Source organism: Mirounga leonina, unplaced genomic scaffold (assembly GCF_011800145.1).
Source record: "Mirounga leonina isolate KUSES-001 unplaced genomic scaffold, KU_Mleo_1.0 Mir_92, whole genome shotgun sequence".
Classification (NCBI taxonomy): Eukaryota; Metazoa; Chordata; class Mammalia; order Carnivora; family Phocidae; genus Mirounga; species Mirounga leonina.
The window spans coordinates 15,767,899-15,784,838 of NW_023270852.1; the positions used below are offsets into that span (position 1 = coordinate 15,767,899).

Below are 16,940 nucleotides of genomic sequence, written 5' to 3' on the forward strand. Positions count from 1 at the left end.
TTCTTTCTTTCTTTCTTTCTTTCTTTCTTTCTTTCTTTCTTTCTTTCCTTCCTTCCTTCCTTCCTTCCTTCCTTCCTTCCTTCCTTCCTTCCTTCCTTCTTTCCTTTTCTTTCCTTTTCTTTCTCTCATGACTACTCTATTGCCCTGACACCTTTACTGATTAGTTCATATTTCCCTAAGGGCCTTTTGACTCCCTTATTTCTTTTGTCAGTCTTCTTTTTATCCTCAACCATGTCCACTATCTAATCTCCCTGTTAAGCCCATTTTTGCTTTAGGCTCCTATATGGTCTTATCCTTTCTTTCTGTTCTATTAATATTACTTTAAAACTTTTTTATTATGGAAATTTCCAAGAATAGTGAAATATGTATAGTGTAATGTGTATTGTATATATCAGTGTATATTGAAATGCGTATATATGAGGGGTGTGTAATGAACTCCCAGGTACCTGTTACGTAACTTCAGTAACATAACAGGTTATGTTATGTGATGGCATATCTTGTTTTGCCTGTATGCCTACCTAATCGTCCTCCCTCCCTCACCCCAATTATTTTGAAGCAAATTATGGCCATGGTATTACTCTTTTTTTAAAAAAAATTTTATTTATTTGTCGGAAAGAGAGAGTGGGAGAGCATAAGCAGGGGGAGCGGGAGGCAGAGGGAGAAGCAGGCTCCCCGCTGAGCAAGGAGTCCAGCATGGGACTTGATCCCAGACCTGGGGTCATGACCTAAGCCAAAGGCAGATGCTTAACCAACTGAGCTACCCAGGCATCCCCATGATATTACTCTTAACACTTGGACCACAGAGCTGTCTCCTGTCTTCTGATTTTTATCTTCCAGGTCATCCTTTGTAAATCTGTGTCTTTCTTCTTTGGTCTTAGATTTCTAGAATAACAGTTCTCTAATAAATGCTCATTGACATTATACTCCTGGATTGTTTGACCTCAAATTGGCCTTTTTGTGTGCACAAAGTCCAGCTCTTTAGCGAGGTTACATGCTCTGAAATTAGGGAATGCCATGTTTGTATCCCCAGCGCTCCTAGCAGGGTGTGTGAAGGAAGTACCAGCAAGATAAAATAGAAGGAAGACGGCAACAAGAGGGAGGATGAGAGATACAAGCACAGAACAATGCTAGACCTGTCACTACAAAGGCTTGTTTTTTAGGGCAACGCTACCCAAAGGAAACATGGAGGAAGAAGGGCAAGTTTGGACCTTCCACCAACCTGGGGGTAGATAGGGTGGAGAGAAAAAAACCCAGAGCCAAAGTGTATAAGAAATGTAGAAAGTTCAGAGATATATTTTGTCTTTTCCTGTGGAGAAGCCTGTATTATAATTTAGTAGTGTTTATTAAATGACTGAATTAAATTCTGGGACTGAGTGAGAGCAGAGTGAATGCCAAAATAAACACTTTAGTTCCAGGGTTGTGTGATTTGCATCAGAGAGCTCTCCGTTAGGAATGGGAGCTATAATGTATTTTATGAGAGATTAGAATTAGATTTTTATTTTGTTTGAATCTGTAACGTTGGCTGTTGGTACTATTTGCCTATAACCAATAGCACCAAGCAGTAGTTATAAATAAAGCATTTTTGGGTTCTTTTCAAAACTTTTTACAGGGAGTCTTTCAGGTGGGATCAAAAGATTAGAAAAAATAGGTGACTGAGTGCTATAATATAGAAGGAGCTTTTGTATTTTTAAAAAGACTGATCTAATTTATCAAGCTTAAGTTCTCAATTCAGTAACTCAACATTTTTATCTTCTGTGGGAATGTAGAAAACTAATCTTCTCTCAGGTTTGCTTTTGTTGTCCCTCAAAAAAATATACCAAAATAGTGGTAATCTGAGTTTACTGGAAACAACCTGGGCCTTATTCCTCCATGCCATTTAGCCTAGTCCCAGGCAGAAAATAAATGTCTGACCTGAAAAAAAAATAAGTTGAGGATCGGAAAGGGGGCAGGTGCCCAGAACAAGTTTGACTACATTTCTAAACCAAATGCTATTTAAAAAAATTATCTCATAATATCTGTGATTTTCTACATTAGGGGTTAGCAAACTGGCCAACAGTTACTGACATTTGTAACTGAGACGACTAAGAAAGGTTATCATGGTTAAAAGATTGTAAACAAATAATATGAAGAGAATGGACATGGGCCGAAAAACTTAAGATAATTTACTCTCTGCCTCTTTACAGAATGAGTTGGCAACCCTTGATCTACATCATTCAGGGTATATAGTAATATTTCTTTATGTGAACATTTAAAATTTCATGCTCTTTTGTGTTCCATATTAGTACTTCTTAAAAAATGGATACATAGTTTTCCGTTGTATGAATGTACCAACCCAATTTAAAAGTGGTTATTAAATTTTTGCTTTTATAGCCAATATCAGAATAAGCATATTTGCACACATTTTTGTGACTTGTGGAATTGCTTGGTCAGATATTACATACAATTTAAAATTTATTAATCATTGCTAAATTGCCCTCTCTCCAAATTGAACCAGTTTATTTTTCCTCCCACATTATTTTCCTTACTCATATCAACCTGTGACAAAAACTAAATAGTTTGACCATTTAATCAGCTAGGATTCTTCATTTTCTGTTGTTGAGTAAGAAAAAAAATTTAGTGGCAAAAACACCATCATCATTTATTTTGCTGATGGTTGTGCAGTTTCCTTTGGCTGTGGTGGGAACGACTTGTCTCTGCTTCATTTGATGCCACTTCTGGTGGCTCCAAGGCTGGGCCTGACGTGGCCGCTTACCTGTCTGGCTATAGCTGGGATCCCGCTTGAGGCTGTGGAGAACGACCACGAAGTCCTTCTCATGTGGCTGCTCGGTGTCCTCACATTCGGGTGGCTGGGGTCTAAGAAAGAGCATTCTCAGACAACTAGATAATTTTACGAGTTAGCCTCAGAAGTCGTGTGGTCTAATTTCCACCGTAGTCACAGGCCTGCCTACATATAAGGGAGAGGGAACATAGACCCCATTTTGTAATGGAGGAGTGGCCACATTGTAAGAGAGCATGGGGGGGGTGATGCGTTGGTACAGCCATTGTTTGGAAACTAGTCTGCCACGAGGTGGAATGATTGTTTTGATGTGCATATCTTTAATTAGGAGTGTGATTATACATCTTCTCATGTGTTTATTGACCATTTCCATTTCTTTTTATATCCTTTGCCCCCTTTTCTATTGGGCTATGGATTATTGATTACATTATTGATTTATGATAGCTCTTGTAGATTAAGCAAATTAGACTCAAAATTTGTTTTGAAGATACCTTTCTATGGTCTTAGAAGTCATAAAAGGTGTGTGTGGGATGGTTATTTAGTTTGGCAATGGTGGGATTTGTGGAGTGATTATATTTAAGAACTTTGGTTTAGTACTTTTGTTTTTGAAGCAAGGGTTACGGATAGGGAAGGAGGGGTGAATGGCAGCCTCCTGTTGGCCATCAGCCTGCCTGAATCACTCTCTACAGCACTGATGAGGAACAAGATCAAAGACACATTCATTAGTTCTCTTTGGTCGTTATTATGCCTCAGAAGTCAGAACATTTTAGATACCTGCAAGGGAATGGTAAAACTCAGGAGGAATAGAATCCCAATGATGTATTTCACTACTGAAAATTTCTGTGGATTTCTTTTTGTTCTGGGGTGTGATTTGATTGTTTTTAAAGCTGTGCTGTCACCCATATTGAGATTCAAAATTGTATCAACAAAAATGAATTGACCTATGAGAAATGGTCATTTTCTAAAACATGGGGATGTTTAACAAAATGAAACATTTCTTTGTACCCTGCTACTAAATGTTACTCTTCATCTACTACCTTGTTATGGGATAAATCCTAAATAAATAGTCACAATATAAATCTCCCTAGTTGTAATCTTTGACAGTTTTATGGGGACTCAGCTGCTGGTTGTCATTGCAATTCTCATTTTAGGTATGGTTTGATCCAGAGACACTTAAATTGTTGGCAGGACCTGAATCTCACATGTCTTTACTCTGTTTTCCTCCTTGTTGGTTTCATTCTTTGGTTTCACTGTGATGAAAGACAGCTGCCAACATCTTCAGCTCTGTATCCTTTCAGGTTCAGGGCCAGTGTGAAAGAAAAAAAAAAAAAGAACTCTCAATAATTTAATATAATTTCTGAGTCTTTCAGTGGTCCTAATTAAGTTATATGTTATGGTCAGGGGGATGGAATGTGCTGATTGACCTGATCTGAATCATGGCTGAACATCCTTGGGGTGGAGGTAGAGTTAATTCTTAGAGGAAGCATAGAAATTGATAGTAGGGGAGGGTGATTCTGCAAAGGAGTTTTTTTGTTTTAGTCAAATAGCTGCCGGACAAAATAAACCCAAAATATAAAAAACAAAAAACTTTTCTTTAGACTACTGTTATTATTATTTTTTAAGATTTTATTTATTTTAGAAAGAGAGAACACAAGTCGGGGGAGACAGGCCAAGGGAGACAGAGAAGTGGACTCCCCGCTGAGCAGGGGGCCCAATGCGGGCTCGATCCCAGGACCCAGAGATCATGACCTGAGCCAAACGCAGACGCTTAACGGACCGAACCACTTGGTGCCCCTAGACTACTGTTATGTTTGGAAGCAGTTGGCTAACAACAGTAGTAGTATTAACAAGTTAGAGGCATCAGTTTCAATCATTACTAATGAGTAATTATTTTTTTACTAAAGCAGATGCTTCAGATCTACAATGCATACCACTTAAGTCTTGTTTTAGAGTTTATATTTGAAAGATTTGTAAAAATGTTTAGGAATCTAGGGTCATGCTGGTCTTTTTGCTCACCACCAACATTTCGGTTGCAGAGTTGTGCTCTAATTATAGCTATCAATCTTTCAAATCAAAGCTGAATAGGAGATTTTAGTTTTATATGTTAGTGAATGTTTTTATTTTCTATATAGGATGTTTTAGAGATAGTGTTTCAAAGATTTTAAGCCATGTTAATTCCAATTTAAAAATTAAAATCTGCTCAGCTTTAGTTTTGGGGGTGGGTGTTATTAGAGTACAACTTTGCTGCCTAAACCTACTGCTGAAGAATGATGCACAAAAATTGCATTTCATAACCATAAAGGCATAGTACATTTGAGAAAGTTTAAGGAGATTGCTGGTAAAGAAAACTACATAGGATGTTATCTTTTTTTTTTAAAGATTTTATTTATTTATTTGAGACAGAGAGAATGAGAGACAGCATGAGAGGGAGGAGGGTCAGAGGGAGAAGCAGACTCCCCGCCGAGCAGGGAGCCCGATGCGGGACTCGATCCCGGGACTCCAGGATCATGACCTGAGCCGAAGGCAGTTGCTTAACCAACTGAGCCACCCAGGTGCCCTACATAGGATGTTATCTTAAAGAATAATTCCAAAGTTTGTGGAAGTTTTAATTACTCAGAATATTCATACTTTCCTGAGATAACTTGAGCCAATTTAGATCATAAGACATATTTGATTTCAGCTGTCTTTAGGTGGGCCATTTGAAGAGGTAGTCTTTTTTTTTTTTTTAAAGAGTTTATTTATTTATTTGTCAGAGAGAGAGCACACAAGCGGGGTGGGGGAGGGGGGTGGCAGGCAGAGGGAGAAGCAGGCTCCCTGCTGAGCAGAGAGCCCAATGTGGGACTCAGTGCCAGGACCCTGAGATCATGACCTGAGCTGAAGGCAGACGCTTAGTGACTGAGCCACCCAGGTGTCCAGAAGAGGTAGTCTTATATTTAATTCTGTTTAGACAAGGTCAAAAGCGGTGTATTTATGCTAGTTGGTGCCACCAGGCCATGAATTACCACTAGGTTGTAAACTCTAGAGCAATTGAAAGTAGGTGAGTTCTTAGGATTTACTGTAGCAGAATCACTGCTGAGGCTTTACTCCACTTTCATTTCTTAAGTCTGTATTCTCTCACTGTCTGGTGGGTGGGTGTCAGAATCCACTGAGGTTTCCATGCCACTCAGGACTATTGCAAGGCCTGTGTCATACCAAGACATTCTTTTTTTTTTTTTTTCCTTTTAAAGATTTTATTTATTTGTCAGAGAGAGAGAGCACAAACGGGGAGCGGCAGACAGGAGAGGGAGAAGCCGTCTCGCCGCTGAGCAGGGAGCCCAATGCGGGACTTGATCCCAGGACCCTGGGATCATGACCTGAACTGAAGATAGACGCTTAACTGACTGAGCCACCCAGGTGTCCCATACCAAGACATTCTTGCCTGGGTTAATTCACTGGAGATTTATTAATTCAATCAAAAAACATTTATTGTGTGCCTGCTATTTGCTAGGTACTCAGCTAGATGCTGGAGATACAACAATAAATAAAATAAAATCTCTGGGATGCCTGGATGGCTCAGTTGGTTAAGCGTCTGCCTTCGGCTCAGGTCATGATCCCAGGCTCCTGGGATTGAGCCTGCATCGGGCTCCCTGCTCAGTGGGAGCCTGCTTCTCCCTCTGCCTGCCGCTGCCCCTGCTTGTGCGTGCATGCTCTCTTTGACAAATAAATAAAATCTTTAAAAAGGAAATAAAATCTCTTCCTCACAGGATTTATATTCTTGTTGGGGAAGATAGACAAAATCTGGAACTAACTGTATTTCCATGTTAGGTAAAATTACATATTGTTTTTCAAGTATAGATCTTCTGGGGGGAACTGAGAACAAGAGAGGATCCTTTAGGTTGCTCTGGTTTCTTCAGTACTTCTTGGATCATAGGGTAATTGGGTGAAGGTAGATGATATGTCTTAAAACTGGTGGTAATTTTTGGTATTGCTGTTATATTTTGGACTAGGTTTAGTTGATTTAAACTTTTTCTTATTTAATTTTACTTTTTGAGTATGTAAGACATTTATATGGTACAGAAGTCAAAACTATGTAAGCAAGTAGCAGGGAAGTCTTACTTTTATCTGTATTCCCTCCGGCTTGTTCTCACCCCCATACTTAATCATTTTTTATGAGTTTCTGACTTAACCTTCCAGTATTTCTTTATAATTGCATTAAATCTTAGGGGAAGGAGAGGAAGAGAGGAAGTGGGAGTCTAAAGGAAGGAAGTGAATGGTGGAAATGAAGAAGAGTTTTATTAATAAAGTAGTGCTTGTGAAATAGTGTTTTATTGGCACTCTTTTTGTCCTGCTTACATACCTCCTAACTCTGAAAAAGGGAATAACTTTAAAAAAAATAAACTTTATTTTGGAATAATTTAAAATTTACAGAAAATTTGCAAAAATGTTCAGAGAATTTCCTTTATTCAGTTTCCCCTAATATCATCTTACATTACCAGTTTTCATGTGTCAAAACTAAAAAGTAGCATTGGTACATTATTATGAAGTAAACTCCATTTTATTACAGTTGAGCATTTTTTAAAAATAAAAAGTTTTATGATAAAATTAGAATGAATGTTATTAAAGAGCAAGCCAAGACAAAGGGCACAAGAGGGTCGTGTGTACATTTACTGCCTTTCACCAAGATTACATCAATAATTTACCTGTAAAGAGTTGATTTTCTTTGTCCCTTCTAGCTCCTGGGAGCATCTTGGATTTTAATTAATCATGGTGTAATGAGAATACTTACCCTAATGCTTTTGAAATAAATAAAATAGGGGAAAAGGCAAAAAGTTGTACAATCCAAAGTCAGTGCTTTAAGTATAGTTGGTTAATTTGTGGAGGAGGTTTTTGTTTTTTGTTTGTGTGTATGGTTTTTTTTTTGTTTGTTTGTTTTGTTTTGTTTTTTGTAAACCTTCTTATAAAATGTCCTGATGTGGTCAGTTCTGTTGTACCCACCTTAGTGGAAGGAGCATGGGAACAATAGTGATATATTGGTAATCCACCTGGATTAATGTTTGTAGACTCCACTGCTGATTTTAGAATTGTAGAGGTTGGAGTCAGAAGGTGTCTTGGAGCTGGTTGTGCTAACTTCCTAGATAGTGGAAAGATCTCTTCAGTAATATCTATGCATCGATTATAGATTGCATCTCTGGCCAAGCTTTGCACATTGCTTCGTAAGGCAGTCTGTTCCATTATTATTATATTTGTCATAAAATTATTGTATTGAAGGATATATCATTGCTTACTCTGCCCTCTGTGGCAATAGGGGAGTATAAAGACCAAACTCTATCAATTATATATGTATGTGTGTGTGTGTGTGTGTGTATGATGTAAGTGTATGATATATATCCACATATATAGGTATAACCCCTTGCTTTCCTTCTGCTTTCTTTCCTTCCTTCTTTTGAGATATACTGCCCATTTATTATTTACTATTTTATATTTGGTTACGTAGGAATGTTTGGATAAAGAGATGAATAATGATAATGAGTAAAACCTCACATCATAGGGTTCTTAAGAGGATTAAATAAGATCATATGTATGAAGTGTTTAGTACAGAGCATGGCACATGTTAAGCATATAATAAGTGCTGACAGTGTAGTGATGGTAATGGTCTCTGTTATCAAGTCATTTCCTCCTAGATTAATAGGGAAGATAACTAATCAACTAATAAGACTAGGTTAAATGAAATAAGTGCTATAGGAGAGATAGAAACAAAGTTCTTACTTGTTTAAATAAAGGAGCAATTAATTTCAGTTAAGACAAAGGAAGGAGAAGTCTTCTCTCCTAAACTTTGAAGTAGAAATAGGATCTCCTTTAAGAGAATGGTATTCTAGGGCCTGGGTGGCTCAGTAGATTAAGTGTCTGCCTTAGGCTCAGGGCATGATCCCAGAGTCCTGGGATCAAATTCCGCATAGGGCTCCCTGCTCAGAGGGGTGTCTGCTTCTCCCTCTCCCTATGCCCCTCCCCTCTGCTCATGCTCTCTCACTCTCATTCTCTTTCAAAATAAATAAAATCTTAAAAAAAAAAGAGAGAATGGTATTCTAGGTTGAGGGGCTAGCATTAGCAAAGGCCTAGGGCTAGGAACGTGCATGACCTTTTTCATGGAACCTTAAGCATTCATGTGTGACTGAGGGGTTGGGTATGTAGAAGATCTAGTGAGAAGTAAAGATAGGATGTGGAGAGGTCAGATTGTACAGGGCTTTGAAAGCAATAGGGCAAGTTTGTACTTTATTCTAGAGGCTTTGGGTAATATTTTCAGGTTTTTGAACAGAGAACCAAGATTGGAATCTTATAGCAAAATAGATGTGGTTAGTGCTTCCTGTTAATTTAAAATCTTGATTGAGAGGGCTAATGAAAAATATATAGGAGGAAGAGATAGTTGCTGTAATCCAGGGTATGAAATGGAAACCATTGGCAGATTGTGTAAAAATGAGTCTTTTAGAATAAGCCCTAAGAACTTTTTATTTTTTAAAAGATTTTATTTATTTGAGAGAGAGAGAGAGAGAGAGCGTGTGAGCATGAGTGGGGGGAGGGGCAGAGGGCGATGGAGAAGTGGACTCTCCACTGAGCAGGGAGCCCCATGCAGGGCTCCATCCCAGGACCCTGAGATCATGACCTGAGCCAAAGGCAGACGCTTAACCCACTGAGCCACCCAGGCGCCCCAGCCTGAGGAACTTTTTGTAAATATATTTGGGCCTTTTCATACTTAGAGTATTGAACAAATTTATTAGACAATAACCTCTCTCAAAGAATCTTAATTTCTAGATTGGGAGAAAGGATTAGGTTGCTGTGCACATGGAAAAAAAGAACTGTACTTTTCCAGCTGACTGCATATGTAATTGAAGATGGATTTACCTCAGTAGATTGGGCTGTCTTTCAGCCTGAAGGGAGAGCTTTAAGCATATTTTAAAACTGAGCACTTGATTTCTATTTTTAAGTCTGAAAATAATTATCTGACACAAGGAATTAGCCTTTAGGAATGAATCTGATGTGCCGAGACTTGAGCATTGCCAACATCTTCTCTTTTGATATGCTTTTATTAGGCTATTTGTTATCTTGTATTTTTGTTGATTTCTCCTGTTGCTTAGGGAGCATTTGCCTTTTCAACAATTGGGACTCCAGATGATTTGTGCATCTTAGTTGAAGAAATTGTTGGGAAGAAGGCCTGATCAGGAAAGAAGAGATTGGGGGGCGCCTGGGTGGCTCTGTTGTTAAGCGTCTGCCTTTGGCTCAGGTCGTGATCCCAGGGTCCTGGGACCAGCGGGAAGCCTGCTTCTCCCTCTCGCACTCCCCCTGCTTGTGTTCCTGCTCTCGCTGTCTCTCTCTCTGTCAAATAAATAAGTAAAATCTTAAAAAAAAAAAAAAAAAGAAAGGAAAGAGAGATTGGTTGGCTGCTGGTCAGGTGAAGATTTAATTTAAGCTCACAACAGTTGGGTTATTGGCTGGCTGGAGTGCCCAGTGAGTTATGTTTTGGCTTGGCATCTTTTCCTGGTTGTACAGATGATCTGGCATCTTGAGTATACTAGCAACAGGGGTGTATGTATGTAAAAACTGCTTGTTTGTAGGTATGAGATAGACTTGCGTGTCTACTAGTAGTCTTCTGAAGGGAAGAAAGCAAATTACTACTTATATTCCAGGAAATACTAATGCTATTGTACAGGTATATAGTACTTACATAATATTTATGCTCTTCGACAATACTTCATATCTGTTGTCATTTCATGCTCACAATAACCTTGTAAATGAGATTGGGCAGATATAATTCCTATTTGACAGAGGGGATGCTGAGGCATAAATATGAGACTGGGTTAAGGTTACTGGCTCAACAAATCGATAACTGGGACAACTTCCTATGTTTCATTTTTGGATCATAACTTTCAGAAGATTTTATAGGAGGAAAAGCTGAATGTGTCCCTCTTTTTTGTTGTTATTTTTTAGCGACGTCTTAGACACCTTCGGAACATTGCTGCCCGGAACATTGTTAATAGAAATGGCCATCACCTCCTTGATACTTACTTCACGCTTCACTTGTGTAATACTGAAAAGATATATAAAGGTAAGGGAATCTGTGGACTTGCCCACATATTGTTACATCTCATTTTTATCCTTTTGTAACATGAGTATCAGTGCCTCTTGATTTGCTATTATTACTTATTGGAAAGCTAAACTGTCATGCTGTCTGAAAATATTGCATGAACAGTTGTTATATATATCATATATAAAAGAAACATGGGTTTTGGATAGTTCTTAAATTAGTAGATTTATCATTTATTTATGAATGTTTGCTATTAATGTTTTTATTCCAGTAGCTATCATTAAAATAGATATGAGTCCAGTATACATACTAATTTTATTTTCTTTAAAACATAATTAATTTTTTAAAATATTATGGTAAAATTGGAACCAGTTTATGTCTTCTCATATCTGTAATTCCTTGTGTATATGTGGGGTTACTTTTAGAAGAATGGCATGGTTTCCTTGAATTCATTTGCACATGTACTGTGGATTATTCCATAAATGGCAATTCTGACAGTAGACCAAATAAATATTTGATTCAAAATCACAAGCATCTTTTGAATACATATTGGATGAAAGGCACTTGGATATAATCAGTTGACCTGAGGTGGGTGGTACAAGGGAACAAACAGGGTATATGGCAGGAATACTGAATTAGGTTTGAAAATAGATAGTAGGGCTAGCTGTGTGACACTGGACAAAGATCATGGCTTTTTGAACCTCACTTTTCCCATTTGTAAAGAGGAGATAATGATGCCTTATGAAGTTGGCAAGACAGATTTCTATGAGGAACAACTGAGATAAAGTGATAACACTTGGTAAAATGTGATTGAAGATCTATTTATATAAACAAAAAGTAGTATTTTAATTAGAGGTACTAAGGGCTTATTTGAATTTTGTCCTGTGGCAAAGATGAAAAATTCAAATGACATTTTACCTTTTTTGGTTTTAATTACTTTTTTTTTTTAAGAAGATTTTATTTATTTGAGAGAGGAAGAGAAAACATGAACGGAGGAGGGGTATAGGGAAAGGGATAAGCAGACTCCCTGATGTGCGGGGAGCCCAACAACGTGGGGCTTGATCCCAGGACGCTGCGATCATGACCTGAGCTGAAGGCAAATGCTTAACCACTGAGCCACCCAGGCACCCCTGGTTTTAATTGCTTTTAAAGACCATTATTAAAGCAGTAGTCATTTAACACCTTTTTTGTTTTTTTAATTTCAATACCAGTATATGCTCATTAAAAGATTCAATCAGGAATTATATAGGGTAGAGCCCCCACCATAATGTAAATAGCATTAAAATAATTTTTAAGGATGAAAAGAAGGACTGAATTCTGAATTTTCGTATAATTTTATTTCATTCTTATTTTTCATTGTAACCATTGCATATTCTTAAAACACTATATTAATCTGAATGATTAATGCTAGCTACTATAACAAATACTGCAAATCTCAGTGGCGTAACATAATAAATTTCTTACACTAAGTCCAGTGCAGGTGTTCTTTATCAGGCATAGCCTTGGCAGCTGTCCTCTAAGCAGTGACTCAGGTATCCCGGCTTCTTCTATTTTGGAATGCGGCTATTGTCAATATATGACTTTTGGCAAGAGAGAAGGATTATTTGAGGGAGATTTTTTTTTAACGGAAATGGCCTATATCAATTCTATAACATTCCATTGGCCATAAATCAGTAGTGTCATCCTTTTTAGATGGAAAGGGGACTGGGATATGTTGTCTTCCTATGTGTGCAGAAGGAAAATGAAACGGTTTGGTCATTGTTGTCTTAAGGTATAAGCATTTTTGCAGACCTTAATACATTTGATGTACTGCTCACTAATAGATTTTATCACTAGCAATATATGACAATGCTGGAGTGTTTTATTTTATTTTTTTAGATTAAAAACTTTTTTTTTAAAGTAATCACTGCACCCAGTGTGAGGCTTGAACCTACAACCCCAAGCTCAAGAGTCACATGCTCTACTGACTGAGCCAGACATGTGACTCATGCCAGAGTGTTTAAAATTTTTTTTTTAAGATTTATTTATCCATCTTAATAGTGGGAGAGGGACAGAGGGTAAGAGAGAGGGAGAGAAGCAGACTTCTTGCTGAGTGCAGAGCCCCATGGGGGGCTCCATCCCATGACCCCGAGACCATGATCTAAGCTGAAACTAAGAGCTGGGTGCTTAACTGACTGAGCCACCCAGGCGCCCCGAGTGTTTTAAAATTTTTGATAGTTTTCTGTATAATCAGCCCTTGATTATCTTCATAAAACTTCTCTGTTGTTGCTCCAGTGTTATCTTTGATAATAATAATTAACACAGTACTTGGCAGCACATTTTAGGTATTTGGTAATTTGTAATGTTAACAAAGAAGAGAGTAATCATGGGACTGGTTGATGACCATCTTATAAAAAGTTGTCTAAGAGATATGATGGAAACAAAGTGACTTTTTTGGCTTATTTTTTGTCTTCTAGCTCAGACTACACCTTGAGTTTAGAAGTTATAGACTGCTTCTTAAAGTTCTCGCAGTGAAATGGTCATTGATACAGTAAGGGAATAGCTGGTGTACCACAGGGAAGTACAGTCTCTGTGAATGGTGTTGAGTCTGTCACTAACTGGCAAGCCCGGGGGCTAGGGCATTTCGTTCCTCCTGGGAGCTTTGGTGAATTTATCTCTAGAATTGATGATTTCTGAGACTTGCTCCTACTCCAAAATCTCATGGTTGAATGGAGTCTGTTTATGGTCTTCTTGTGGGCCCACGTGTTGGGCTTTATAACTTTTAACTACCATAGGAGGAGCCAGGAAGCTGTTTCCTTAATAAGCCTAGTTAATCCACCTTCTCTTGTTGGACCTGTGATGACAAACACGAATATTCATTTCATGATCATTAGGTGGCTCTTGGTGTAGGATGACCACAGTAGAGGGCCAGTTGGCTCTCCTCACAAAACCACCTGTACCACCTGTTTAGTCTTATTTTTAAAGATTTATTTATTTGAGAGAGAGAGAGAATATGAGCTGTGGGGAGGGGCAAAGGGAGAGAGAGGGAGAAGCAGATTCTCCTCCGAGCAGGGAGCCTGATGCGCGGGCCTCCATCTCAGGACCTGGAGATCATGACCTGAGCCAAAGGCAGACGCTTAACTGACTGAACCACCCAGGCGCCCCTATTTCTTAGTTTTAAAAGAAAGTTTTTGTTTTGTTTTGTTTTTTGTTTTTAAATTGGGAGAATATTTGAAATACTGATCTCTAAGTTACTCTTTTATTTTGGCTGAATTCACAGCAGATCCTAAGAAATTATGTGTGAGATTTTTTTTTGACTTTTGACATCTTTTAGTGCTCTTAGGACATTGCCTACTTTGTTAGGTAGTTCAGATCAAAGTTATCACACCCCCAGAGAACAAAGCCTTGTGTTAATGGATGAAGAGCTAGGTTCTAATCGTGGTTTCCTCTTAAACTTGAAATATTTATAAAATCAAGTTTGTTCTTCAGTCATAGTAATTTTTTCACCCATGAAATGTGAGTGCCTGGAATGCCAACCAGTTATTTTGAATACATCAGAGGATTAACTCCATATAATCCAGAAAATTTTAGGTTTTGTTCACTGCACTTGGAACAATGCTTGGCACATTATTAAGTCCTCATATTTTTCATTTAATTTTTTGAATAGCTAATGCAGTCATGGTTCAAAATATATATAAAGGTTTAAAATCTTTCACCTGTCCCATCTCCCTAGTTTTTTACCTCACCCTAATAACCACTGTTCTTGTTTATCTTTTCTGAATTCTTTATGCAAATACAAGTAAAAATAGTACCAAACTATATATATTTCTGTGCCTTGCATTTTTCACCTAAAATGTCTTAGATGTTTTTCCATAGACAGCTTCCCTAATTTTTTTTCTGCATAGTTTTGCATTAAATAGTTGTGCCATGGTTTATTTAACTGGCTTCTCTTGGTAGGCATTTAGGTTATTCTAGTCTTGTTATGCACACAATACTGCTTTGAATAACTTCATAAGTACATTATTTTGTATGAGTGCTAATATAGCTATGGGGTAAATTTCCAAGAAGTGGAAGTACAAAGGATGTGTACTTCTGATTTTGGTAGATATTGCAAAATTGTCTTTATTTACATTCCCACTTGCTAGGTATGAGTGCCTTTTCTCCCAGAGGCTCACCAACAGACTGTGCAATCAAACTTTTGAATTTTTGCCAATCTGATAGGTGAAAAATAGTTTTATAGTATAGTTTAAGTTTGTATTTCTTCTTTTATGAGTGAGGTTGAGGTACTAAAAAAGCATTTGTTAAATGAATGGAATGCTGCGTAACAGCCAAAACATGCCACTGAAACCATGCTCTGCAATCTCTGATTGCTTTGTTTTTCTAGGTCTTACTTAGTATGGATAGAGAAGCATTTGTATCTAATGGGCCCTTTCATGTAGAAATAGGTCTTGGGTGGTATCTTTTTAAAAATTTACTTGTCAAATAGTTTTGCTTAAATTGAATAAAAATTAATAGACTGTGTTAATGAAAATTACAATTTTTTTTTAAAGATTTTATTTATTTATTTGAGAGAGAGAGAATGAGAGAGAGCAAGCACATGAGAGGGGGCAGGGTCAGAGGGAGAAGCAGACTCCCCGCCGAGCAGGGAGCCCGATGCGGGACTCGATCCAGGGACTCCAGGATCATGACCTGAGCCGAAGGCAGTCGCTTAACCGACTGAGCCACCCAGGCGCCCTATTGAAAATTACAATTTATAAAGTGTTTTTAATTCACTATTTCATTTGAGCCTCATAATAACCCTGTTATTTTCCATTTGTCATTATCCTTTGAAAGGTAAACTGTGTGACCCAAAAGGTTAACTGGCTTGTCCAGGGTGAAGATCATAGGTAGATTGGGGACTGGAACTATTTTTTGACTCTAAATTCTCCTACATTCACTATTATGTTTTGTATCATGCTGCTAATTTTGACAATATTTTATTTATTTATTTATTTATTATTTTTTTAAAGATTTTATTTATTTATTTGACTGAGAGAGACACAGCGAGAGAGGGAACACAAGCAGGGGGAGTGGGAGAGGGAGAAGCATGCGGGGCTTGATCCCAGGACCCTGAGATCATGACCTGAGCCGAAGGCAGATGCTTAACGACTGAGCCACCCAGGCGCCCCTAATTTTGACAATATTTTAGATGTAACAGAATGGTGGACAGTGTAGGCCTATGTTTAGCATGTTTGCAATTACCTCAGACTCCATGATTTCTTGTATGGCTTTTTTATGGACCTCTTTCCATTTAAATTAGCAGGTCTCTTTTGAAGGTCTAGTGGAGAAAGCAGATTGTTTAGTTTTATTTATACGTACATTCGGTCAGCAAAGTTTTGGAAGAAATAATGATACTTGTCATCTCTTAGAGCTGAAGATACATATTTTGGGAACTGTTTAATTTAGACACTTTGCAGATTAAACTGAGGAATTCTCTCTTTCTAAAGAAAAGAGGAGTATCTGTTTTTTTCCACTGATTTTAAAGTAATACATGCTTGCAAAAAATTCAAACAGTACAAAATTTTTTTTTGTATAAAGTGAAAGTACTTTGAAATAAAAAACAATTTTTTTCTTCTAGGTTTTTTTTTCCCCTAAAAATAAACATATAAATTAGAATACACACATGCGTACGCGGGCACACACACACCCCCACACACCTACACACAAACATTTTTATAGTTAATTTATGGTTGGAATAATTGGTTAATCATTTGGAAAAAAAATGAAAAGAATAATACTTAGGGTTGCCAGTGTTGGGAAAACAGGTATTTTCGTAAGTGGGATTGTAAATTGATACAACACTTTTATAGAACAATATGGCAGTATCTGCCAAATTCAAACTGTGTTTTTCCTTTTATCTTGCATTTTACTTCTAAATGTTTATCTTATAGGTCCCAGTGCCTACGATATATATCTCTAAATGATTGTTTATTTATAACATTACTTGAAATACCTAAAAATTACCAGTAACCTAAATGTTCATCAGAGGGTCCTTTTAAAAACAATTAGAATTATCCCTTTTTTTATTTCAAATAATTGTTCAAAATAGAAAAGTAGGAACTACTTTTTACAAGCAGAAAATAATAGTTA

At 37.5% G+C, this 16,940-nt stretch overlaps 1 protein-coding gene across 1 annotated transcript in view; it reads left to right on the forward strand.

Annotated features, from left to right (window-relative positions):
* UVRAG (UV radiation resistance associated) overlaps positions 1 to 16,940 on the forward strand; it is a 321,167-nt gene that overhangs the window by 22,930 nt on the left and 281,297 nt on the right. The window contains exon 2 of the mRNA XM_034995174.1: positions 10,736 to 10,853. Within this exon, the coding sequence (XP_034851065.1) occupies positions 10,736 to 10,853 (118 nt within the window). The remainder of the gene's footprint in view (positions 1 to 10,735; positions 10,854 to 16,940) is intronic.